Source organism: Megascapheus bottae, chromosome 14 (genome assembly GCF_031878675.1).
Source record: "Megascapheus bottae isolate mThoBot1 chromosome 14, mThoBot2.hap1, whole genome shotgun sequence".
NCBI lineage: Eukaryota > Metazoa > Chordata > Mammalia > Rodentia > Geomyidae > Megascapheus > Megascapheus bottae.
This window is the reverse complement of record NC_143522.1, coordinates 4161702-4189637: the sequence shown is the minus strand read 5'-3', so window position 1 is coordinate 4189637 and position 27936 is coordinate 4161702. Positions and strand designations below refer to the sequence as shown.

The window sequence follows — 27936 nt, the reverse complement described above, 5'->3', positions numbered from 1 at the left end:
TCAAGTGGTAGAGCTCTAGCCTTGAGAAAGCCCAAGGACAGTGCTCAGGCCCTGAGTTCAAGCCCCAGGACTGGCAAAAAGCCATGAGATTCTTATATTGTTGATTCCTCTATTTCATATACTCTGCTGGCTTGATCTTTAGCGGCTGGACCCACCAGCCCCAGCCAGAGCCTTGCTCCCTCCGATGCCCTCCAGGTCTCTTGAGCTCTGGGGCCCAGCCTACACTTTCTTCCTCTTCATTTCTTCACAATCTCAGAAACAGCTCTGCAGTTAACAGGATATTGATGTCCCTGTCAACTGCAAAGCTGCAGAGAGCACATAATGCCAGTTAATGGGAGAGCTCTTTTCTGATACTTGCTTTCTTTTATATCAATAAACCCTAAATCCTCCCCTCAAGCCACCGAACACAAGTGGCAAGTCATCTTTCTGAATGTATGCCCAGACACAGAGGAAACAAAGTATTTGTTTAACATCTAAAAATAAAACCAGCACGTTTGATGGGATTAGAAATCTCTTCCTCCCTCTCCATCTCTGAGCCTCTAAGTATTTATGGCTGTATATGGGAGAGTCAGGAGGATGCAAATGAGTTTTGGTCCTTGTTTCCCCAGAAAGCTGGAGGATGCTATAGGATGGCGTTATATTATATTTTTTAACTCCTTCCTTCAAAAATCTGAATCTTGAAATGTAGATGTTCCAAGGAATGTGGTATGAATGCATGCACATGTAGTGGGGTCTCCTAATGTGTTTGGCTTTTTTCATGAGTAGCATTTTGTGAGCTACTTGAAAGCATAATTATTTCAAGCAACTTTTCTTGGCACGGCCTTGGTTACCTGGTGATTATTTATATTAGTCATTAGTACTCAGGAGTTCTCTGGGGAAAAAAGCAAGTGAAATATTGAGAGAATACTTTAGGTTGAATTTGATATCAAAAGCCTCATATGCTTATCATTTGATGCACATATTTTTAGCAAATTATAGTTGCCATTATAAACAAATGAGAAAACAAGTATGATGGATTCCTGCTATAAATGGGTTAGTTGTATTAAGTAAGTGAAGTAATTTTTCTGTTAAAAACTCAGTAAATTTGATGAAGGAAAATCATGAAATAATTTAATTTCAATTTTTTTGAGGCATGGAATATTCTCCCTATGTTGTCTGGGTTGGCTTTAAATTAATAATCCTATTGCTGTAAAGTTCTAGAATCGCAAGCATGTCCCTGAGAGTGTGGTGATTATACTACTTTACTTGTTCTAAAAGCCAGTAGATATTTATGAATACCCTGTTTGACCTTAGAACAAAAATATAAAATAAATAGTCCTATGGTTTGTACACTTGATTTTGTAAATTTCTTTTTTGACAGCTTCTGCTGGGCTTTGCCTATTTGCACCATTCCTTTACTGATTCTACTATGTAACCAATGTCAAAACTCCCTGTTTTTTTCCCCCCCTTTCATATTAAGATTTGAACTCAGGTAGGACTTGGAACTCGTTCACCTTTCTTGCTTATGACTGGTATTCTACCCCTTTAGCCATGTCTCCAGCTTAGCCTTTTGCTGGAAAATTGAAAATGGAGTCAGACTTTTCTACCTGGGCTGGATCTGAACCAAGATCTTCTAAGTCTCAGCCTCTTGAGTAGGTAGGATTACAGACAGGAGCCCCTGAGGACCAGCTTGTGTCTTCCTGTGATTCACTATTTTTCTTCTGTTGCCTGGACTCTTCTCCATATTCAGCCATCTTTCGCTCTTCTGTGAGATCATCAACCAGTTATACTGCACTGTAGCAAGGGTTTCAGGAACTAGATGACAATTCCTAAAGGAGTTCAGTCCAAATTACTGTGCATAGCAATAACCATAAATATCTCATGCCAAGAGGCACTTAGTGCTTTTGATTACCATGGTAAATATACATCTTAGTAAAGGATGGGAACTTCTTTTCTTCTTCTTCTTTTTTTTTTCTTTGCCAGACCTGGGCTTGAGCTCAAGGCCTGAGCACTATTCTTGGACTTTCTCAAGGCTAGAGCTCTACCACTTGAGCCTGGGTCTTCGTGCATGCTAGGCAAGCACTCTACCACTAGGCCAAACTCCTGGCTCTTCCTCCTCCCCCTCCTCCTCCTCCTCCTCCTCCTTCTTCTTCTTCTTCTTCTTCTTCTTCTTCTTCTTCTTCTTCTTCTTCTTCTATTCATTCATTCATTCATTCATTCATTCATTCATTTATTATTTGCCAGTCCTGGGCTTGAGCTCAGGGCCTGAGCACTGTCCTTGGACTTTCTCAAGGCTAGAGCTCTACCACTTGAGCCTCAGCACCACTTCTGGCTTTTTTCTATGTATGTGGTACCCAGGAATCGAACCCGGGTCTTCGTGCATGCTAGGCAAGCACTCTACCACTAGGCCAACCCCCCCGGCCCTTTCTTCTTCTTTTAAACACCATGTACTTAGACTCCTCCCAATAGAAAGTTGACTTGTATACAAATAAAACTTAATTTTTTTTTGGTTAGCTATGGGCCTTGAACTCAGGGCCTGGGTGCTGTCTCTGAGCTCTTTTACTCAAGGTGAATGCTCTATTACTTTGATCCACAGCTCCACTCGAGTGGTTAATTGGAGATGAGTGTCATGGGACTTTTCTGCCTGTGCTGGCTTTAAACCATGATCCTCAGATCTTGGCCTCCTGAGTAGCTAGGATTAACAGGTGTAGGCCAGCAGCGCCTAGTCTAATTACCATTTTTGTGAAGGATTGTTATTCATTTGAACTGATTATGCTCAGCAGTGTGTAAAAACCAAGAAAGGTCATGGACTCAGTCTAGGCTCCCATTCCCTTGTCACCACATCTAAGTCAGATCAGCCTGTGTGGTTTTTACAGTTGAGAACATGAGATGGAATTCCAGCACTGCAAGTTACTCATGCACCAGTGACCACACCATTGTACTGTGGTGTTCCCATCTCTGAAATGGAAAAATTAGTTATCTCCCAGGATTCCTGGGGACATGCAGTGATGTATGAGAAAAATCCCTTTGTAGTACCGAGGCATGAGCAGGAACTTACGGGTTCCTATACTGGCTGTATAGGTCTGTACCCCTTATCTGAAATGCTAGACACCAGGAGTGTTTCAAATGTTAGAGTCTAGAATATTGGGCCCAAGTAGAAACACAAAATGTATTGGTTTCATTTGTACTTTAAATACATAGCCTGAAGGTAATTTTGTAGCAGATTTTTAGTGCACGTGTGTTTTGACTATGACTTGTTGTCTATGGCTAGGTGTGGAATTTCCACTTGTGGTGTCATGTCTCTAGTCCAAAAGTTGTGAAGTTTGGGTTTCCAGCAAGACAGGGCAGAGTAGGCAAATAGCCAGGCTTAATTATGTGGTATGCTCACACCAACAATACATATATAACCCCAAGATTTTTCTTTAAATTTTTTTCTTTTATTATTAGTATTACTATTACAATTACTATTGTTATATGTTTTGTGCCAATCCCAGGGCTTGAATTTAGAGTTTGGGCACTATCCCTGAGCTTTTTTTTCTCAGGGTTTGCACTTTACCACAGGAGCTACAGCTCCACTTCTAGCTTTTTGGTGATAATCAGAGATAAGAATCTCATGGACTTTTTTTGCCTGGGCTGGCTTTGAACTGTAATCCTCAGATCTCAGCCTCCCTAATAGCTAGGATTACAGCAAGATGAGCCACCAATGCTTAGCTCCAAAGACTTTCTTTTGATCCTAGTTTTTGCAGAGCTAGTTTTGTACCATTTACACAGCTTCTTAAAACTGGTCTGGTCTGCACTACATTTTCTTCTGTGTTCAAGGAAAATAAGGAAATCAACCCCCAAAGCAGAGGAGCAATTACCTCTAATAAATAGTACTTCTTTAATGAATTGGACTTTAGCTTTCTTGATCTACTTGAATGCTATAATTTTTGGTCATCTCTCACTTAGGAGTTATCAGGAAAAAAATGTCTTCCTAGCATGAGAGATTTGCCTTGTTAAGCCATGAGTCACTGATGTGGAAAAGAAGGGCATGCGGTGAGGTCATTCAAGCTGTGCGGTGAATCTGGTCGGGAGGTTGCTAATGGTTGGTAGCTGACTGACCCACAGGACAGAACGGAGTAGGCCAACAGCTTACTCCTGGCAAGGAAAATATTTTTCACACCTAAGCTGTACTTGCTAAAGAATGAGAGGCATGTGACGATTTCCTATGACAACAATGACATGACCAGGTGAGCGGCAGACAGTTAGATGACTGTCATCGATAATTCAGCCTAACTTTCACATTCAGGAGCAATCCATAATAAAATCCAGTCATAAAAATGTATGGAATGTTCACAAGCATTTCTGTATCTATAATGAGAAATTCTGAAAATGTCTACCAAATTTAGCTAGTATTTGGAAAACCAAAAGAAGCAAAGGCCCTTTGCAACCAATTAAGTTGGCAATGGGAGTCCTTGGATGGATGCTTAGTGGAACGGAAGTCCCACATTGTTCTTCTATACTGGGCTGAGAGAGAAGCTGGGAGATTTAAATGCAAGACAATGACTGCCTAGATGCCAGTAATACTACTTGTACAGCCGGGAAAGAGACTCTTATCTCCAAATAGCCAGTGAAGAGCTGAAAGTGGAGCTGTGGCTCAAGTGGTGGACAGAGCCTGAGTTGAGTTCAAGCCCCAATAATGGCACAAAACAAAACAAAATGACTGTCAAGGGAAGATACATTTTAGTGTTTAAAAATAAAGAAAATGTCCAGGGACTACCATTGACCAGACATTCTTACTACTTTAAATGTTGTGTTGAGTGCTTTGAAAACTAAAGGAAGTGATTGTTTTTAAGTGTTAAAGTCTTTCCAAATGAAGTAATTTGGACTGGTTAATGTTTGGTCAGAGCATGCACATTAGATTATGATATCTTGTTTCCAGTTAAGTTTCTGTTCTGTCTTGCAACATTATAGAAGAATTTAGTTTTTCTCTTATTCATATTTTTCTAGGTAAATTAGAGGACATGAAACATGCTCTCTTGTCTGTTCAAGATCCTTTGGATCTTTGTAGCCAGGATGGAGTGGCTCGCACCTGTTATTCTAGCCACTCAGAAGGCTGAGATCTGAATCGTGATTTGAAGTCAGTCCCAGCAGGAAAGTCTGTGAGACTCTTATCAACAATTAAACACTAACAAGCTGGAAGTGGAGCTGTGGCTCATGTGGTAGAATGTTTGAGCAAAGATAAAAACCACCAAGAAACAAAGCTCAAGATCAGAGCCCAGGCTCTAAGTTCAAGCCTCAGGACCTACACACACAAGAACGCCTTTGGAATAAATTTCTTTAGTGTGTGTGTTCACATATGTTTGTGTTTCAAATTCTTTCCTATGAAGATAGAATTCTGGGTACTTCATTATTTATTGACCATTAGAAACTTTCCATATCACATACAAACTTCCAAAGAATATTCTAGAAGGCATCTACCACTCCAACGGGTTCACACAACCAGCTTTGTTCATTAGGCCTTAAATAATGATAATAATAATATTATAGGATAGTATATATCACAAGACTCATGAAACACAGGAACCAGCTATTCCATAGAACTTGCCAACTGCGTCAGAAGCCTGTGGGGACGCAAACAGGACAAAGAAGGAAACTTGGCTATGTATGAAAAACAATGAAAAACATCAACTTAACTCTTTGAGATTGCTATGTGTAACCTTTGAACACTGAAATAATGAAGAAACTCATTAGTGAAGGCAAATTTCTTCCATATGTTGCCATATGCACACATCCCTCCCCTCCCATAGGGAAAACTTGCTCAAGCCAAGACGTATTTATAAGAGACTGTTGTAAACTTGTATAGTTTGATATTTTCCTCTCAAGGAGAAAATAAATCTAACCACAACATTGTTGATAACTTCTAGAGTAGGCTTCAAGGGATTTCATGTTTTTGTTTGTTTGTTTGTTTAGATGTAAGCACACTGCCAGAATTTATCATAAGAAACCAAGTCTGAGATTTGAATACTATCAATTACTTATAATAGACAACTCATTTCTGGTACCAATTTAAAAAAACATGTGGGCTAAAGCAGGGCAATGGGTATTGTTATTATTTTATTAATCCTTATTTGTAGAGGTTTTTGCTCTGCCTTTTTTTTGCCAGTCCTGGGGCTTGAACTCAGGGCCTGAGCACTGGCCTTGGGCTTTCTCAAGGCTAGAGCTCTAACACTCGAGCTACAGTACCACTTCTGGCTTTTCTATGTATGTGGTACCAAGGAATCAAACCCAGGTCTTTGTGCATGCTAGGCAAGCATTCTACCATTAGGCCAAACTCCTGGCCCTTGTTCTACTTTTTGTTTTGAAATTGTTTTTATTTGCGTGTTATCCTTGTGCAGGGCTATGCTTATCTCTGTATTGTTCTCCTTTTAGTATGTGTGCTGCACTGTTTTGAAATTCTGAAATATATTTGAAGATTGAAAGAATGCTAGGAGCATCCAAGTTTGCTAGAGACCTAGACTCAATGATGTTATTTTGCCACAAAATGCTTTATCTCTGGGCATAGGTACACACTGGGCAGCCTTTCTCTACCCCCTGTGGCTCCAAACCATTTGCAAGTAAATTGTAGGCATGGCAATAGTTTCCCCAAATAGCAGCATTTCCTGAGAGAACAAGGTCATTCTGCAGTCTAACCAAGGCAGTAGGCTTACTCAAGAGAAGGAACATCAGTTTCTCTTATAGGCAATATGGGACTGGGCTCAAGGCCTTCAAAGCTGTAATTATACTAAAAATCTATTGACCTGTATACTTCAAGTGGCTGAATGATAAGATATGTGAATCATATCTCAATAAAAGGCTGAAAAGTATAGTACTGCTAAGGAGATGTGTTCAATACCTTCCATGGATGCTAGAGATAGTTTGAACCCTAATGTGTGCTATTTTCTCTGATATACACAAACTTGTCATAGTTCAGTTTATACAAGAGTACACTCAAAGATGAACATGACTAACAATAAATAATTCTAAAAATACAGTGTAATACAAAAAATGGAATTGCTAACTCAGGGGAGAAGGTCAAGTTTTGATGGAATTTTCTACTTGGTGGCAGAGGATGGGGGATTGGGAGGCTGGAAGAGAGGCCTCCCTGCATCCTGCTTGCTGCTGGCTATAGGAAAGAAGACAGCTGGAAAAATTTAGGGTTTGTGTGGCCAGGCACCAGTAGCTCATGTCTGTAATTTGAGCTCTTCATCAGGCTAAATTCTGAGCATTAAGGTTCAAAGCCAGGCATGAAAGGCAGTGAGATTCTTTTCTCCAACTGTCTAGCAAAAAAGCCTGAAGTACAGCTATGGCACAAATGGCAGAGGAAGAGATCTGAGTGATAAAACTAATAGACAGGATCCAGGCCATGAGTTCAAGTTCCAGTATAAGAAAATAAGTAAAATAAAGTCAAAAAAATATTGCTATGTGCTGTGGCTCAAACTTGTAATCCTAGCTCCTCGGGAGGCTGAGATCTGAGGACTGTGGTCCAAAACCAGCCTGGGCATGAAAGTCCATGAGACTCTTGTCCCCAATTAACCACCAGTAAATCGGAAGTGGTAGAGGCTAGCCTTGAGCTGAAGAGCTCAGACAGCGCCCAGGCCCAGAGTTCAAGCCCCATGACTGATCCCAGCCCTCCTCCAGAAATCTATATATATCTATACGTATACTTATATCAACATACATATAGAGTAACACATTTTCTTAGAATTCATACATTTTTATTTCTGAAACTTCCCATTTTGTTTTCAGACTGTGTTCACCTCCTTTAGCAGAATTATAGAAAGCAGAAATGAATCAGGAGGTATTCCATCACTGTGAAACAGAAAACATGAAGATAATGTAAAAGGAGAACTCAGTCAGGTCTTACCTGTAATCCTAGCTACTTAGGGGGCTGAGATCTGATCTGAGGATCACAGTTCAAAGCCAGACCAGGTAGGAATGTCTTATTTCTGATAAAGTACTCAGAGAAAGCTGCAAGTGGCACTGTGGCTCAGGTGGTAGAGCACTAGACTTGAGCAAAAGAAACTCAGGGACAGCACCCAAATTCTTAGGTCTTAGCCTCCTGAGTAGCTAGGATTACAGGCGTGAGCCACTGGCACGCAGCCTATGTCATCCCTTTAAGCACAGAATGGCCACAACTGCCCTCTATGTGTGGTCTGTAACTCCCGGCCTCCTTCCACTATCTTATGAATGGACTAACTCCCATCCACGTAGCCTGGGTTAGTCTATGGCATTTTGTATTACTTACTCTTTCCTAGATGTAGGAAACTACCCACAGCCAGGAAAAAATAAATTTCACAAACTAAGATCTTACAAAAGGACAAAGAAATTGATCTAGTTATCTACTGCGTGCACAAAAACAATGGCTAACCCCACTGTCGTGTGTTCAGCGCTGCTCTACGCATTGAAGATCACTTAATCCTGGTGAAGTACGTCATAGCATGATTCTCATTTTACAAATGATGAGACTGCAGCTTAGAAAGTAAATGACTGGGCTAAGCTCAAGTCATTACGGAAATCGAATCAGGGTGTGCCTTTTTGTGTGTACATCTGTTCCCAATATGGCTAGGGAGTATGATGTTAAGATGCAGCTTTGTGAAGGCATGATGAACTCTTTGTCCCATAACCAGGAAACACAATGGTTGAGGAATAGTATGTTATACCGAACGTAATTTTGATTTGTTTGCTTAGCTGTTAATATTATTTTGCAAGGTGCTTGGGTTAGTTAACACATATGTTATGAAACTGGTAAATTTTTCTTTGCTTATTCATGTGCATGCTCTGATGCAGTGAGTATTGCAAAGGGCTCATAAATTCAAAGGGAAAGGGTACAGATGAAGGCAAATGATTGTTTAAATGAAGATAGACTCAACATATAAAAATAACTACCATGTGAAAGCCTTATATACTTGTAAATTTTCAGTCACTCAAAAATATTTGCTGAGTGCTAGACATTTTTTCACTCCTGGAGAAACGGCTTCTTGTTTTAACATATATATGAGAGAATGTGTGTATGCTTGTATGTGTTTGATCTATTGAATGGTGTTAAAGTCTCTTGAAAGATAAAGCAAGGTATGTAGAAAACATTTCTTGTTTACACAGTGTGATTAGGGAAGTCTTTGCTGCTAATGTCACATTAGGACAGAACTTGGGGGAGGGATGCAGGACAGGTGGGTCACACATGAGTTGCTTGTAGACTAATAGACATGTTTCATTCATCAGATTTCAACAACCCATTAAATATGAGGTATCTGAGTGTTTATTCTTCAAGACCTTAACAGTAGCTACAATTGTGCTTCTGTTCTGTTTTAATATGCTCTTTTGTGCCCATAGCAGCCATTACACATATTTTCTTCTGGATCTGGTTTTAATTTAATTGATTATTATTTTTATTTTTTTATTGTTCATGGGGCTTGAACTCTGGGCTTGGACAATGTCCCTGAGCTCTTCATCTCAAGGCTAGCGTTCTACCACTTGAGCCGCAGTGCCACTTCCAGTTTTCTGGTGGTTAATTGGAGAGAAGACTCTCATGGACTTTCATGCCTGGGCTGGCTTTGAACTGTGATCCTCAGATCTCAGCTTCCTGAGTAGCTCAGATTATAGGCCTGAGCCACTGCACCTGGCTTCAATTTTATTTTTTTGTATAATGATTTGTCTTGAGATTTTTATCTGTCAATACTTAAAAGGTTTTCTCATTATTTTGATACTTCTGTGATATTCTATTGTATTTGCATGCTATCCTTTATTGAATTGATCTGTTCATAGATATTTGGAATATCTCCAACTGCTTGCTGTTCTAGGAAATGCTTCCAAAAACAAGATTGTAAATCATTTTGTACACGCACATGAGCAGTTGAGGAAAAAAAATTTAGAAAACAGATAGTGAGTTAAATGGTTATGCATTTACAAATTTGATAAATGACTCAATTTACATTCTCATTATCAATAGATGACGTTGCCTAGGGAGCTTAAGCGTATAGAATTTGGAGGTACTTCTTAAGAATACAAACTTATGAAAGTATATGTTCATCTAGGGAAAGGAAGTCATCTCATATCAAAGCTTACATTCTCCTCTGCAATTTCTCTGCAGTTTATAGATGCAATGCCAATACTTAGATATACTCTTATGGCAGTAGAGTGGGTCTTGGGCTCTCATCTTTAATTTTAAGCACTGAGTGCATTGATAGGTGGGCTTCAGAATACTCCAGGATGTCATTTCGGCCCTAGGAAGGTTGACAGAGATTTAACTGTGTATATGAGTAGCTGAACTATGCACAGTTAAGTAGGAACCAATAAATCTGTAAACCGAGTTTGCTTTAGCTAGTCTCAAAGTGCTTGCTAATTCAAGGACAAGACCACTGTGACAGAGAGGAAAAAGACAACTACCTTACACAATAACACTTGTTATGGATTAGAACATAGACTGTATAAAATCACATGACTGTGTAAAGCCATCCAGCCTTGGAGATGACATTACAAACAGAGACTTATGAAACTGAATCTTCATTAGCTTCACCACAAATCTGCTTCCAGTATTCTTCGTCATTCGAGCGTGTTGTTAAACTTAGATCTTTGTCAGATACAGATATATCAAATCTATATATTAATTTGTCCTCCCCTACTGTAGTTCTGTTTGTGTATATTTCTTTTGTTGCTTGTTTTTTTTTTTTTTTGCCAGTCCCAGAGCTTGAGCTCAGGGCTGGAGCACTGTCTTTGGGATTTCTCAAGGCTAGAGTTCTACCACTTGAACCACAGCACCATTTCTGGATTTTTCTATGTATATGTGGTACTGAGGAATCAAACCCGGGTCTTAGTGCATACTAGGCAAGCACTCTGCCACCAGGCCAAGCTCCTGCTCCTTTATCTGTTTTGACTCTATTATATCATCTATAAGTCACTTCCATAGTGCTTTAATTACTGAGACTTTGTAATTATCTTTTGATACTTGATCAGGAAATTCTTCCTTTTAAAAAACTTTCCTTTGTGTCAACGCCAGGTTTTTATTTTCTCCCAATATAAAGTTTACTTGCTAGAAGTTTTATTGTGACTGTGCTAAATATGTCAACTAGTTAAGGAGTGGCGTGTTGTGTTCGTATCTTGTTGTATTTGTAAGTATTTCAATTTGTTCAAATGGTTTTGGTGCTCTTTTGAAATATTTTAAAACATTTTTTCTATAGATTTTGTAAATTATTTGTAGATATAAATGTTTTCATTCTTATTGTAAATGGGGGAATTTTTCCCACTATAAATATATGTATATTTAATTGTCGGCATAATATATAGAGGGGTTACAGTTACATTCGTCACATAGTAGCAATACTTCTCACACATTGATACCCCTTCTTATGTTTTTGTCCCCATTTATCTTCCCCCAGCCCCTCCCAATCATCTTGTTTTCCCCCTTCCCTTTCCTATTTCAAATAAACATATATACAATATACCAGATAACAAAGTCAGATACAGTAACAATATGAGATTAACCATAAGGGCAACAAAGGAGAAGAGAAATAACATAGTACATTAAGAACAACATTTACACAAAATAAAGCTCTTGTTTCAATATCCTAGAGATCCTTTCATTTAGTCTCATCTTATATGACCTTATGTACCTAGGTTTTGAGCTATTGTAGTCCTCTTCTAGGAGAGTCCAAGATGTCCCACTATATATATATATATTTTTTTTTTTTTTCCAGTCCTGGGCTTAAGCTCAGGGCCTGAGCACTGTCCTTGGATTTTTCTCAAGGCTAGAGCTCTACCACTTGAGCCTCAGCACCATTTCCAGCTTTTTCTAAGTATGTGGTACCAAGGAATTGAACCTGGGGTCTTTGTGCATGCTAGGCAAGCACTCTACCACTAGGCCAAACTCCCGGCCCCATCCCACTATATATATATTTTTTTTGCCAGTCCTGGGCTTGAGCTCAGGGCCTGAGCACTGTCCTTGGGTTTTCTCAAGGCTAGAGCTCTACCACTTGAGCCTCAGCACCACTTCCGGCTTTTTTCTATGTATGTGGTACCGAGGAATCGAACCCGGGTCTTCATGCATGCTACGCAAGCACTTTAACCACTAGGCCAAACTCCCGGCCCCCACTATATTTTTTAAGTGATATTTATCTGTCTGCCTGCCTGCCTGCCTGCCTGTCTGTCTGTCTGAACCTATTGTTTAGTAGTTACAAATTTTGTTTAATGTTGCCCTAATTTTAAAACTGATTTTTCTAGGTGTGTTACTTCTAATGCGTTTTAGTTTGAGCTCTTCCTTAACTTACTTTTGGGAAACTTTCCACATCTCACTCATTGAAAGGCATCATCTTGGACCTCTCCTATAACGTTACATAAGCATGATAATGTGGAAACCTATACCTTATTACTAATTTCAGTGAAATATATTCTCCATTTCTGTCTCCTGGCTTTTGGACTGAGATAGATATATTAAGAAAATACTCGTGCATTTGTTGTCTCTTCATGGGCCACACTTATATTTGGTGATTTCAAAGAACAACTGTTTTGTGATTGCTTGCATTTTCTGCACATGTTAGGTTCTGCGGGGCAGCTTTTCCATTCTAATGTCAGGTGGAGTTGTGTGGTCAGGGATGATTTGGAGCAATCAAGATAGCCGACTCCTGTGTGTGGCAGGTAGTGTGAACTGGCAATAGTGTTGGCTTCTCTGCCTTAATTTTCATTGTCATTTCCCCATATTTCTAGGAGTTCATAGGATTGAAAGCTGAGTCCAAAGAGCAAGGACATGATTTCAGAAGTACTAGGAAATCGATTTTTCCACATTCTCTTGGTTAAGATATTTCATATGGTTAGGGGAATAAGCTTCACCTTTATTTCTTTTTATTTTTCCCTTTTTTGGGGGGATTGGTGGTGGGGATTGAACTCTGGAACTGGGCATACTCCCCGAGCTCTTCATCTCAAGGCTAGCACTCTACTACTTGAGCCACAGTGTCCCTTCTGGTTTTCTGGTGGCTACTTGGAGATAGGAGCTTCACAGACTTTTATGCCCAGGCTGGCACTGAACCACAATTCTCAGATCTCAGCCTCCTGAGTAGCTAGGATTACAGGTGTGAGGTACCGGCATCTCACCTACTTTTCCTTTGTGTACTGGGGTTTAAACATTTTTTGTTTATATCTTGATACCCCCATTCATTTAAAAAATCTTTCTGTATCACATTGTTTTGGACATGTTTTCTATATTTAGTACAGAATTTGTAGTAGTTTTGTTAATCAGAAATTTCAGGCACTGGTGGCTCAGCCTGGAATCCTTGCAACTCAGGAGCCTGAGGTATCATGGTTTGAAGCCAGCTAGGAGAGAAAAGTCCTTATGAGACTCTTATCTTCAATGAACTACTCAAAGAAGCTGGAAGTGTTGCTGTGGCTAGGGTGATAGAGCACTAGCTTGGACTACAGAAAGGCTCAGGGACAGCGCCCAAGCCCTGGGATCAAGCCCCAGGACTGGCAAAAACAAAAATCAAAACTCAATACTTTTTTTTTAAAAAATAGGCTGATTTTACCATTTGTATTTATTGATAATAGTTATGATTAGCCCAATTCTGTCATTTATTTCATACTATGTATTTTTTTTGCCATTCCTGGGGGCTTGAACTCAGGGCCTGGGCACTGTCTTTGGGCTTTCTCAGGCTACAGTTGTACCACTTGAGCCACAGCACCACTTCTGGCTTTTTCTATGTATGTAGTACTGAGGAATCAAACCCTGGTCTTCGTGCATGCTAGGCAAGCACTCTACCACTAGGCCAAACTCTTGGCCCCCACACTATGCATTTAATGTTTAGAATAAAATCTAGTGTGTGATGTTTATAATTATTTGTTACTTATCCATGATTCTGATATTTAAGGAATCTCCATAGTGTTGTGCAAGGTGTTATTTCATTATTGTTAATTTCATGCAATAATTTTTTCCAGCATCATTTTATCAATGGTTAAATGATTATTTTTGTCTCATTATTTTAGCTGCAGTTAAATATTTTTGCCTTTTCACTTCCTTTTTGCCTGTCTTTGGAGAACAGTATTATCATTCTTAAGATGTATCACAATGCTGTTACTAAGTTTCTTAGCTTTTTGTAGGATTTCATTGACTTCCAGTTTTATAGAGAAAGCATTTAGTAGATCCAATCTTTTTTTTTTTTTTTTGCCAGTCCTGGGCTTAAGCTCAGGGCCTAAGCACCGTCCTTAAATTTTTCTCAAGGCTAGAGCTCTACCACTTGAGCCTCAGCACCACTTCCGGCTTTTTCTAAGTATGTGGTACCAAGGAATCGAACCTGGGTCTTTGTGCATGCTAGGCAAGCACTCTACCACTAGGCCAAACTCCCGGCCAATAGATCCAATCTTTATCCTCTAGTCTCTTCCATTTTCCTGTGACCAATTTATATTGCTCTAAGGGAAAAATTCCTAGGGACATTATTTTTACAGGAATAAATTTTTTAAATATCAAATTGATTTTTGTAACCCATCAATAGGCAATTTTAGAATTGAATATTTTTGAGAAATGCCTTGATATTTATGGAAATGATTATACCACTTACAAATGGCTTTCTCTTTTCTTTGATAACAAATTTAACTATCTGGGAAACTACAAGCAATTTACATTGCTCTAAGGGAAACATTTTCCCTTCTCAACTTAAATCTATAGCTTAAAACTTTCAGCTGTATAGGGCGTAAGGCAAAAGGGATAGTTAGGTGCAACTGAGGAGAATGGCCTTTCTCAAAGATTGACCTCAAGCATCCAAATTGTGATGGGGTTGTGAGGCTGAGGAACATCTCTGAGAGTTAGGGAGAAGCTCACAGAGTGACCCAGTGCCACAACACCGAGTACTAAATTCACAAGTCGAAGAATGCTAGGAAAATCAGCAGAGAAGCAAAATCTTCAACCAATCAACTTACTGTTGACAGTGGTGCCCTTTTATCCTGGCCTTGTTTTCTTTGGTTTTCATTAACCATGACCAGCCAAGACGTGAAAGTATTACGTGGCACAGTCCAGAAGTAATTCATACATTACAAGCTTTGTGCTGTTCTGAGTAATGAAAAGAAATGACACACCATCCCATTCTGTCCAGTCCAGGATGTGAATCGGTCCTTGGCCCTGTGTTCCATGCTGCATATGTTACTCTCTCATTCATCTCTTACTAGTAATCTCAGCTATCAGGTTGACTGTCATGGCAACACAATGCTTTCCTGGAAGTAACTTTTAGGTAGTAGCCTATCCTTGTGCTGCAATGTCTGTTCACTTCCTTTCACCAGGTTGGCATGTGTCATCTCACATCATCACAAGAAAGGTGGATACAATGCAATATCCAGATAGAAAGAAGGACATTCACATACTGTTACTAATGTATACCATTAACATTGTTCTATTTTATTATTGCTAGACTCATTAAACTTAATAGTGTGTGTGTGTGTGTGTGTGTGTGTGTGTGTGTGTAGGAAACGCAGCATTTCTAGGGTGAGATACTATCGGTAGTGTTAAGACATCCACTGGAGTGTTAGGAGGCATCCTCCACAGGTAGGGGGCGCTAGAGCAACTACCTTGTGAATTCCATACAAAGTAGAACTACACTCGAAATTGCCTGGCAAGCAGTGCCATGTTTTGCCATTACAACTTTAAAACAGAGTGTTTTAATATTCAAATATTCTTACTGTGAGTCATAAAATGGATTTACATGCTTGATTAGAAACCATAGTTTGTACTGAAGTGGGGTGATGTGTTGTGGGTCCCTTCCCTCGCCCGCTCACGATAATGCCAGTAGCAAAACACATACAAGAAACAAGGAGACTATGTGTGTAAGTTATAGAAAACAAAGCCAAGGGGTTCACTTCTGAGCCTGTATTCTTTATGCATGTGTGAAGGCACAAAGATTAACTGCATTCTCAGAGAGGCAGGGTTGGGGAAAAAAGGATGTCTTTGCCTTTATGATTTTGCTGTAGCTTGTGGCTAATTACATACTGTGTTTTTCCACACTTAATGGCGCATTTAATAAATAAAGTGATTTATTACTAACAAGAATTAACATTGTCTTGTGCTTCTAAGCATACAACATGCTTTCACGTACATTAGCTCATTTCTTATTTCCTGGGGTATTTCTCTAACACAGATTAGTTTCCTGGGGACTCCAGCGGTACTGTGTTGTCAAGGAGACAGGTAATTTCCTCCATGCTTAGCTTCAGTGCAAGACTGCATTAGAGTGAGTTGTGGTAATAAGCTCAACAAAATATTTTTAGAGGCTCTCAGAGTTGAGCGAAATTGAACTATGCAAAGAGATTACAACTATTTTTAAAGAGCTTCCTTGGAATTATCATGTTAGCTTAGATTAAAATGTGTTAAAGCCATTTTTTTTAAAGAATGTAGTCAAAAGGGGTGGCACTGATCAAGATATAATATATTCATAAATTGCTTTGTTAAATGGCAACTCCTTTGCACAACTACTTAAAGATAATAATAAAAAGGGGGGAAAAAGGAGAATGGTCAAACCTTGATCTTGAAATGCAAAGGTGGACAAGAACTCTCAAAGTCATTGCCTGAGGACTATAGCCAGTGTATCTCTTCTTTCTTGTTCTGTCAGGAAATTATAGGGCTCATGTCTCTTTATCTCTTTCTTTTGGTCTCCATCTCTCTCGACTCTGTCTTTCTCTTGCCCACATTTATTTCTTTCAGTCATTACGTTTATTTCAGGCCATGAAATTCAAGTCTGGAATATTCATTGTGAAAACTTCCTCTTCTTGAGTTAAGGTGGTGGATTTAGAAGCTAACTATTACGACGATTTCATCACTTTCCTGTGAAACTCTGCAGGTAGTAATCTCTTTGTAATAAAAGCACTGAGACAGAATGAACATGACAGAACGGTGCTAAGGTAACTTTGTATAATTTGTGCTTCACAGTATATTAAGTCCTAGTAAGACGAGAATATCTGTTAAGCTGATGAGAGTATCCAGAACTATAAAGAACAACAATGTATGGTGTTGAGTGTAGTGATCCAAATGTCTCTTGTAAATACTAAAGTAGGTGTCAACCTAAGGAGCTAATATTGCATATGCTCTTCCATATAGAAAGATCTCATAACTTATAGAAAGATCTAAAATTCACAAAAACCCTATCTTTTGAAAGCTCAAGTGTGATATTATGATGTAGATAAATCTGGGGATCATTGGAGGGAGATTTATTAAAATGTCAGAAGAAAAATATAGTCATCTCATAGCAGTGGCTTCAGTTTGCTGTATTTAGTTAAGTTCACCTCAGTTAAATTGATAGATGCATGAAATGAATAGAGCAGAATTTCTGCAACCAAGTTGAGAGCTAATATGGTCACTTAATATTTAGCATCCACTCTCAGTCTCTTTTGAAAAGTTTGGTTAGAAACATGTTTCCTATGGTAAATTCTTAGGGCCCTTATTTACCAGAGCTTGAACTACTGCAAATATCATATGAAATTCATTTTAGTTAAAGAAAGAAGCATTTTTGCTGCAGAGCAGAGAGCAAGAGTCCCAAAGAGAAATGGCCAAGTCTTTTTCTTTTTTTTTCATATATTTTTTATTGTAATTAATAGAAGGGTTACATTATATTCACCCCAAGTCTTTTTCTTTACTGCTGGCATTTGTTTTGACAAGTATAAGTGACCCATTATGAGTGTAGACAAACATATTCATGGCCTATTTTGCAAGCACCCCAGCTGAAAAGTGCCACACTTTTTAAGAGATGAATAGTTGCATTTGATAAGCATCATTTATGATTTTAGGAGGCTTATACATGATACATGTTGAGACGATTACTTGTTGTTTTACTCTGAATTACTCTCATTATTTAGAAAAATGAGTTCTAGGGGCAGGGAGTTTGGCCTAGTGGTAGAGTGCTTGCCAAACATTCATGAAGATCCCGGTTTGATTCCTTAGTACCATACATAGAAAAAGCTAGAAGTGGTGCTGTGGCTCAAGTGGTAGAGTGCTAGCCTTGAGAAAGCTCACAGACAGTGTTCAGGCCCTGAGTTCAAGCCCCAGAACTGGCCAAAAAAAAAGAAAAAAGAAAAATGAGTTCTACAGCATATCTTTCAAGGCATTGAGTTTTTTCTTTTTCTTTCTTTCCTTCTTTCTTTTTTTTTTTTGCTTCTAGGCATTGAAGAGATAAAACAGATGCTCAATATATTTAGGAAAACAACTTTTCGCCTAGATAACGCACTGAGAATGCACAAGTTTGACGTTTGTCTAGAAGTTAAATCTTCTCGATTTGGCTTTTAATAAGTTTTAATGTTTTTAAGTTTTTTTCAAATACAATTTTATTGTTATCACTAAGGTGCTATACAGAGGGGTTACCATTTCATAAGTCAAATATGAGTACAATTATTTCTGTGCAATGTCACTTGTTTGTGTTCCCCAGTTTCTCTCTCCCATCCCTGCTCGCAAGTTGCATAGTTCATTTTCCACATGGTGTTTTGCAAATTTTAAACATGACAAATGAAATTTTTTTTGCATGTATGTTCATGATGCTTAGAGTATATTATTTTAATATCTTGGAGAGTAAAACAATTCCAGACCTTTGATAGTTCGCGCACCAGGCAACCATCAGTGACATGCAATGGCTAAAGATGGTAGACTCCATTCATTCATTCATTCATTCACTCAGTCATTCAACAAACATTTTTAGATGGCTATTATGTTGTGGGTTCATTCTCGAGGAACTAGAAACATCACAGTAAAGAAGACAGAAGGAACCATGCCTTCCATAAGTGTACAATTTAGAGGGAGAATGCAACAGACAATTAAATGAACAAGATAAAAACTCAAGAGTATGGCTTTTGTTTCTTTATCCTGGAGAAACAAAAGCCATATAATGAGTGACTGTTGTCCTTAATGTACTATGTTCTCTCATCTCTTTTGCTATCCCTTGGTTATCTCATATTGTTACAATATTTCACCTTGTTATCTGATATATTTTATATGTGCTTAATTGGTTATTTGAAATTGGATAGGGAAGGGAGGAAATCAAGATAAGCAGGGGGGGGAGGGAAGGGTGGAAGGGAAATGGAGACAATGTCATGAGAAAGGGTATCAATGTTTGTGAAGTTATGCACCTTCTATCTGGTGAATATAATGTAACCCTTCTATTAATCACAATAAAAAATTATTTAATAAAAAAAACCTTAAGAGTAAATGAGCTGGTTTGGGTGGGATTTTAATTTCATCTGGGTAGTCTGACCTCTCTGGAAGGTAACACGACCTGGTAGATTTGAGTCCAGTTCTCTTGCTGCCCACGTGATGCTGGGCAAATATCTCCTCTGAGCTTTTGTTTTCTCACCTGTGAAACAAGCATGCCAGCAAGATGGCTGGGATTGCGCAGGGCTTGAAATATAGGAAATACCTTGCTACTTAATAATAGCTTATTATCCTGATTATCAGTATTATATTTAAAAACTGTAATTAATCATGTCAGTTTTGGTCTGGTAGCCAGTTCGTTCCCTATGGAGCTTTGTGCTCAGGCCACATGGTGCCATCTCTCTTTTGTGGGCAAGTGGGGGCCTGATCTATCATTCTATATTAACATAGCCTGCCATGAATTTGCATTGAGAGACTCCAGGGGGAGTGCCCTGTTAACCGGCTGTCCAGATGTGAGTGGCTCAACTCAGTTACACAATTCCTGCCTCTCCCACTGCTTGAATATTCCATCTTTCAGGACCCTGGATTCTAGCCTGCGTCAAGGCTCTTTTGGGACTCTACTCAGTTGTTTTCCCTAATTTGTTTTTCTTTTTTTCACTCCTGTCCCCCAAATGTGAGGTCAGAGCATGAAGCAGAACAGAAGGGTCTGCAGAGGAGAAACAGATGTTGACTGTTCCTTTCATGATCACAAAGCTGGATGAATATGGAAGAACAGTAATAGCTTCCAAGGCAGAACAGGCATCCAAACTACTCGGACACTCTCAGGCGCTTCCTGGTTTATTTAGTTCTTTATTTTAAGGCTCCTTTGTTTCGTCCCAGGAAAGTAGGTACTGTCTAACTTTCCTTGGTGGCCCCTCCTGAGGTCTTATAGTCCTGCTGATGGTTGACTTTATGAATAGCAATCTCAGCAGCTTTGTGGCTCACACCAGAGCTCTGGGCTGTTCCTCCAGCAGCTGCTATATGGTGCAAGAAGCTAGTCTGGTTTCCCTCCCACTGTTTCCCATTACAATTTCCATAGGCCACTCACAGGCTTCTCTGCCCTCCTGGGTCCCAGTCCTGGCTGCTGCTCTGCCTCCTTCCAGGGTCGATCTCCTGTGTCAGCCATGGGTACAGAGCTCCTTTGAGAGTACCCTGGCTCCTCAGGGGTTTGCTAATGGTTCTCTGAGATACTCTCAAGGCTACTCTGGCTTACATAATCCACTAGAAGCTCTGGAGACAAGACACTTAATATGCATATTTATTTTTTAATTGCTTCTTATTAGTTGATGGTTGATCATAGAATTACACTACAAAAGTCCTACATGATGACAATCAAAGATGTAAATAAATTAATCCTCCAATGACCACACTGAACAAAAACATCTTGTTAGCCTGAATAGCTGACCTAAACTCACATAATCAACAAAGAAGATTCCACTAGTTTGAGCTCTTACATGTTTGAACGTATTTACTGCAGCATTTTAGCTTACCTTGTCATGTGATGTATCACTATCACTACAAAAAGCTAGCTATTATTGGCTTAGTTGTTAGGTAAGTGCTGAGAAAACAGAGCCTGGATAGATGAGGGTTTGTACTGTGGCAAAATATTTTATGAAACGATTGTCTGCGAAACCTGAATGGTCAATTTACTTCCTGGTGACTCCATAGCCCTCTATGAAGAGATTAGTATAATAAGCCATAGCATCAGTGTACATTAATTATTACCTTATATATTTAGCAAGACATTGCAAGAAAGGGAAGAACTAAATTGCTTTCCTAAAGCAGAGACTAATAGAACACAGATATCAATGACATTATAGAACTAAAAGACCATTGTTTGTTGATGCCACAGATAGAAGATACAAGTAAAAATGAATTTAAGCAACAACTATCAGGACTTTTCTGTTTAATTAGGAAAATCTGCTCTGTGTGCATGCTAAGATCTGAGGTGGGGCATTCTTTTCTAAGCTGTGTTCCATACAGCCTCAAAATAGCTGTGGTTGGTTTAAAGCTAAAGGAAGTGGACAAGTAAATGAAACTTAGAAAGTATGTCATAGAAAGACATACTTAGGGATTACTGGCTTAAAGAATTTACTAGACACCTGGTTAAAAAAAATTGAGGGAATTCTATTTCCAAAGAAACTTCTTCAAGTGAGAACTGAAGATGTTTATGACGATTAAATATTTGTGAATGCCTGCCCCAAACTATACAACCAAGAAACAAGCTGCGGAAACTATGCAGCCCCCAAGAAAATCATATTCTTCAAGCTGCAGTTCAGATGGAGGTGCAGACAGAGGAAAATGGACAAGGAACAGGAATGTCCCAGAGGACTGAGCCAGGAAAACCTGAGAGTGATACAGGCAGGTATTTCTCTCAGACAGTAGATCCAGCATTGCATTAAGGGCTTTTCCTTCTTGTCATGGCAAGAGAACCTTCCCAGAGCCTGCTGTCAGGATTCTATTATTCTATCACGGTGTCTCCAATTCTCCTTTTTCTGAATGAGCTGGTATATTTTGGTCACTCCATTGATGATGGCATGCATGGATGGGAAACTGGGTCTTTCATTAAACCAGAGGAAAACACTGAGAGGACTGTACATCATCTACTGATGCTGGAATTTTGGCCTTCGTGGCAGTTATATCTTGGGACTCTGGACAGCCTCTCTGGGAAAAGAACTGAGTTCATTTTACATGTAGAAACAATGTGTAAGGCATCTGCCACGGAGAGGGACTAGGCATGATATCTGCCTCTTCCATTCCTGGTCCATGAGACTCCATTCAGGCATGTCCATGTTCTTTCTCATTAGGGTGGGTGATACAGAGAACTTAAGAGATCTGAGAGCATGGGAAGGTCCAACCACAAGGGGTCGACAGCCTGACGGATCCCCATATCCAACACACTAGGACAAGGAATCCCTGTCACAGAGTTAATGCTTGTGTTTAGTTGCTGTAGGCAATTTTGTAAAAGCAATCTCCAAACCTGATTATGGGAGTCCAGGTTTTTTTTTTTTTTTTTTTTTTTTGCCAGTCCTGGGCTTGAGCTCAGGGCCTGAGCACTGTCCTTGGACTTTCTCTAGGCTAGAGCTCTACCACTTGAGCCTCAGCACCACTTCTGGCTTTTTTTCTATGTATGTGATACTGAGAAATCGGGAACCTGGGTCTTCGTGCATGCTAGGCAAGCACTCTACCACTAGGCCAAACTCCCGGCCCCGGGAGTCCAGTTTTAAAGGACACTTACAGAGTCAAATTTCTGAAGCAGTGAAAAGAGCCAGGCTGTGCAGAACTAGAAGGCTGCTCCCCATGTCTGCTCCCTACAGCAGCACTCGGTGCAATTATGGGTCAGTACATGCAGTGTCCAGTCCTAGAATGGGACTTTCTTTGGTTTTCTTGCAGGGCCTTGTGCTTGCTAGGCAAGTACTCCTCTACTGAGCTACATTCCTAGGCCTTTACATAGCACTTTGTAGGTCTTGGACTTGGTTTTTCTTCAGTCTTGGTTATTTTATAATCCATTATTGTGGATTGGCATAGTTCCCCGCTGCTCTGGACCCTATGGTTATGGCTGAGTCTACCTTGGGCTCATTTTTTTATTGTAATTTTTATTGTACAGGGGGGTTACAGTTACATATTGTACAGAAGGATTACGGTTACATAAGTTACATTGGGTACATTCCTTTTTGGATGTCACCCCTCTCTCATTTTCTCCCTCCTAACTTCCTCCCTGCCTCTAGTTGTATAGTTCATTTTCAACATAGTGTCTAGTGAGTATCATTGCTGAATTAGTTTACCCTCTGTTGCACCATTTCTGTGCTTCCCCTTCCTCAAATCAGATAATCTTACATGCAAGACAAAAGGCGCAGAAATCACATACAGTGACAAAAGGGAAAAATGGGGGATAAAAGAACCACAAAAAATAAAAAAAAATCCACTGCCACTTTCCGAGTTCATTTCAATCAGCATCATTTCATATGATCATTTGCACAGAGCTATTGGGCCACGGGGCTGATTTGTATTTGGTGGAAAAAATTAGAACTGACTTCCAGTTCTCTATGTAAACAACTTCCTTTTATATTTCACTCAGCTGATAGAGTAACTGAATTTTCCTCTTTTCCATGAATTGTGTTAATTTCCTGCACAGGCAATCTGGCCTTGGCAATACTGGTTTACAGTGAATTTTCAAGTGTGATGGATTTTGACAAAGGAGCCCTAGGAACAGAGGATATGGGAAGGGCAAGCCAGGTGTATTGTGAGCACACTTCAACCGAAGCTTATCGTACACACTTGTGTGCCCCAGTGTGTAAACTATGCACACAATTCTATAATTTACTTGTTGAGACAAGATAAAGAAGGTGACAGGGAAGATGGAGAAGGATTTAGAGCTGAGGAGAGTAAGAGCTTGAGAAGCTGGGACCCAAATGGACAGAGTGTTTTAAGAAGGGGAGTGATAGAATGTCCACAGGTTTCCAACAGACCAAAATCAGGACTAGATCTGGTGAGAACTGACTTTTTCCCTTAAGGAAGGCGCTCAGGACACAGTGGAGGTGGAAAAGTAAGGAAATGCATTAGTCATAGCACAGTGATGGAAGATATGCCCAGAGAGGTAGGCACATTTGGGGAGGCAATTAAAGATGGAGAAACTCTCATTACAGAAAGGCCACATGGAAGAGATGGACTTTTGGATTGTGTTAGTTAGGAGGAAGGGATAAAACAAGGATACACAAAACTTAAAAATATATTTTCTAGGGGTTGTTTATTTATTTACTTTTGTTTTTATTTATTTATTTTTTTGTCGGTTGTGGGGCTTGAACTCTGGCCTGAGCTCTTCACTCAAGGCTACTAGCGCTCTATCACTTAAAGCTACAACACCACTTCCAGCTTCCTGTTGGTTAATTGGACTCATGGACTTTGGTGCCTGCGGTGGCTTTGAGCCACAATGCTCATATCTCAGCCTTCTGAGTAGCTAGGATTACGGGAGTGAGCCACTGACGCCTAGCTGGGGTTATTTACTTTTGCAATCACTCGTGTAAATCCTGATGGTAGTCCAAGTATTTTTATTTTTTTTAATTTTTTTTTTGTTTTGTGGGTCATGGGACTTAACCTCGGTCTGGGTGTTGTCCCTCAGCTCTTCAGCTCAAGACCAAAGCCGTACCCTTGAGCCAAGCCCTACTTCCCATTTTCTAGAGATTAACTGGAGATAAGAGTCTCAGGTCCTTTTGTGCCCAGGCTAGCTTTAAACCTTGATCATCGGATCTCAGTCTCCTGAGTAGCTAGGATTACAGGCATGAGCCACAGCGCCCGGCTTCAAGTATTGGTATTTTATATAGACATACGTATCAATTACCAATGGACACGGTCACTGTTTTATATGGACAGAATATAGTCCATCTTGTCTTTCCTTCCAGAGCATACTCTTGGACTTAGGTTCTCCTCCTCCCCTCTCCCCCTCTTCTCTTCTCGCTCTCTCTTTTTTCTTTTTGTATTTGGGATTGAATCCCAGATCCTCCTCCATGCTATCCAAGCATTTACTCTACTACTTGAACCATGTTTTTGTTTTTGGCCCTTTTGTTTGCATTTTGTTTTTGTTTTCTTTTTGAGACGGGATTTTGCTGCCTTTTTCCAGCCTCAGACCTGTATTCCTGGGAGACATGTTCACTAGGCCAGGCCAAGTTTTAATTTTTGAATTCTATTTTGAATTCTGTATTAGACCTGTGTCAGACTGTACAAACTTTAGTCTCAATAATAGCAACCCCCCCAAAAAAAATCTAACATCACCTGTGAAGCATTCTGAATGTATATGAATTCATTTTGTTCTCACAAACAAGGCCACACCTTTATTGTCCTGTTTTTGGTTTGTCAGAATGGAAGTATAGAGGAGTTAAGCAACTTGCTTAAGGTCACAGAATGGCAGAGAAGTTCCCAGGGATGGGTCATGTGTCTTCAGGAATCATGGTCAGCAGTGTTGTACTTCTAAAATTTTTCGAAATAAAGTCCTAGCTAATTCTGTCTTCTTGGCAGACAGAAGAAAAAAAAATAACTTTTGCTACAATACTTTAAGGACCAGAACATAGATTAACTTTCTCAAAGCATACATTTTATCATTAGCTTGTTTTTCTTTGCTCAAGATGAAAGTTTGTTTTCTTTATTCTGTTCCTATTAAAATGCTGTTCAGTGGGTATGCTTATTTTGAGAAAACTTCAGGAAACTAGTATTAAAATGTGCTCCTAATTTCTACAAATATAGAAAACTTGTTAGAGAATATTTGCCATACTTCCTGTGGCTCTCTCCCTGTCTGCTATATAATATTGTTGTTAATCGTGGCACAGGAAAAGAAGAAAACACTTAGGTGATTGTTTTACTTTGAAAAAGAAGATACTTCCTATAGGAGAGGGATTTCTTTCTTTTTTTGTTGTTTTCCATGGCCACAGAGCAAAGCAAACACTCAGCCTGGTTTCCTGTGGGCCATTTCCTTTTTGCTGATCCTGATCTGAAGCTAGAGCAAAGGAACAGGAATGTCTCTCAAGCTCTCAAATCGCTAACAACTTGCTGTGCCCGTGACTAGGTTTAAAATGGTATAAAACCATGGTCACTGCAAACTTCTAGAATTCTATGACTGGATGGATGAGAAACATGAGAAGACTGGTTTGGGGAATTAAAAAGAAAAAGTCAACACCCAAATGTGAAAATTTTGATGATGCTACTATCCTAAGTAGTCTTGGGAACTTGAGAGCACCCAAAAGTCCCAGATCTATGGAAAGAATTAAGTTGTGACTATTGTAGTTTCAAGTATTTTAGGCTCCATTTGTCTTTTTTGGGACACACATTAAAATAATTCTACTGTTATCTGTGCTTTTTTTTTTTTTCATTCTTGGGGACTGAACTCAGGGCCTGAGCACTGTCCCTGGACTTTCTCAAGACTAGGGCACTACCACTTGAGCCACAGCACCACATCCAGCTTTTCTATGTATGTGGTACTGAGGAATCGAACCCTGGTCTTCGAGCATGCTAGGCAGGCACTCTACCACTAGGCCAAGCTCCCAGGCTTGCTTGCTTTAAAAAAAAAAAAAATATATCAATTAAACATCATTTCTTTAAATCTAAGATACAGATATCCTAACTGATACTTAAGACCACTTAAACATGTTTTCCTCCTCAACCACAGCTTCAGGAAAGTAAAAGTATAGCTTTTTGGCATCAAGTATTATAGAAGAAAAAGAGAGGCTTTTACTTTTTGCTTTTCATCATTGTTCTCAATAAACTTGATCATTTTTATTTATTAAGAATGGTACGAAGTGCGTCGACAAAAATGAAGCAAAAATGTATGTTTTGCTAGGTGTCAAGTAGGAATACGATTTTTTTTTTTTTGGATAGGAAAGAACTGTGATATGATCTCCAGCATACTGAAAAAAAAAATGTTCGCTATAAAAAGTTAATGAACCTCAAGGTAAAAGTTGAATAAAACTTCTGCCTCCCCCACCAAAGTCTAAATAGGCAGTGTAGGTAGGACAGTTCTCCTAGAATTCTAGGTTTATTTTAAGGGGAGGAAAAAGTGGATCCCATACATACGTAGGAACGAATTTTCCTCACAATCCCAGCAAAGCCTTGGGTTCTACATTGTGCCAAGCCCACGGCCCCCGACTCTGACACTCAGCCTCAAGTCAGGACCCCACTTTCCCTCAGGACAGCAAGAGACTTTTCCCGCTCCCCCCCAACACCCCCTTACCTGCATAGTGGTCAAACACGGTGGGCACATACTCCTCAGGGAAGGCGTCGTTGGCATAGCTCATCAGCAGGCAAGTTTTGCCCACCGCGCCATCTCCCACCACCACACATTTGAGCATGTTCCTCTCGGGGTCTCCTCCATGGCAGCGGCAGCTGCCCTGACTCCCCTCCTTGCAGTCCATCCTCAGGGCTCGGGGTGCGATGGCTCCTGCTGCTGCTGCTGCTGCTTCCACAGCACATGAAGCTGTGGGGACGCGCGCAGCCTGGCACGGGCAGCCCTGCCTACCTGGCAGCCCGCTGGCGCATGGCAGGCGCACAGCTGCCCGGTGGCTCACCAGGCTGCACAGCCAGGGCCACGATTCCCCCCAAACCCCACAAAGCGCAGTTCCTTTTTCCTAGGTAAGGAAACTTCTAGTAGTCTTGGCAGTCGGGAACTTTCAGGATCAGGAGCCTGAGGCTGTTTCCCCCCCCCCCCCTCCTTCCCCGCCTTCTGCTCTTCAATCCCTGCAGCCTGGTGGAATCGGTCGTGGGCTCTTCTCTGTTTTTCCACTTCACATCTAACATGGAGGAAAGCTGGGCTTTCTAATGGAGCTTCCCCCTGGCTTCCTCCAGCCCGCCGGGTGTCAGGAAATCATGAGTTTCCTGCTGCATTCCATATTAGGACCCGTGGGCTGGGAAGGCTGCACCAATGGGGCGCTGTGTGCGTGTGTTTGTACTTGTGGGGGAGCCGTGCCAGGACAGGGAGTGGGAAAACACCCGGGGTCCCGCTGCACACGCAGGCGGGCAAACTTCCTGCTCCGTGCTGGGAGGCTGTGTGCATGGAGAGGAGCTGGCTGGAAGAGGCAGAGCCCTGGGCCCCCGGCAGGCAGAGAGGGAGGATAAGAGATGACATCATCCCTCCCTGAGTCACCCTTTAAAGCTCTGCAAGCCCCAAAGGGATAGTCCCCCCCCTTACTTACAGGAGAAACACCAGCTAAATCAGGTGTTGGTGTCTCATGCTTGTGAGTGGACACAGGAGGCTGAGATAGGAGGATTGAGGTCCAAAGCCAGCCTGGGCAGGAACATCCAGGAGACTCTGATTGCCTCCT

At 40.3% G+C, this 27936-nt stretch overlaps 1 protein-coding gene across 1 annotated transcript in view; it reads right to left on the bottom strand.

The window, feature by feature from the left end:
- Rhoj (ras homolog family member J) overlaps positions 1 to 27316 on the bottom strand; it is a 70295-nt gene extending 42979 nt beyond the window's left edge. The window contains exon 1 of the mRNA XM_090344244.1: positions 26850 to 27316. Coding sequence (XP_090200370.1) covers positions 26850 to 27030 — 181 coding nt within the window. The 5' untranslated portion in view covers positions 27031 to 27316. The remainder of the gene's footprint in view (positions 1 to 26849) is intronic.
- Between the last annotated feature and the right edge of the window lie 620 nt (positions 27317 to 27936).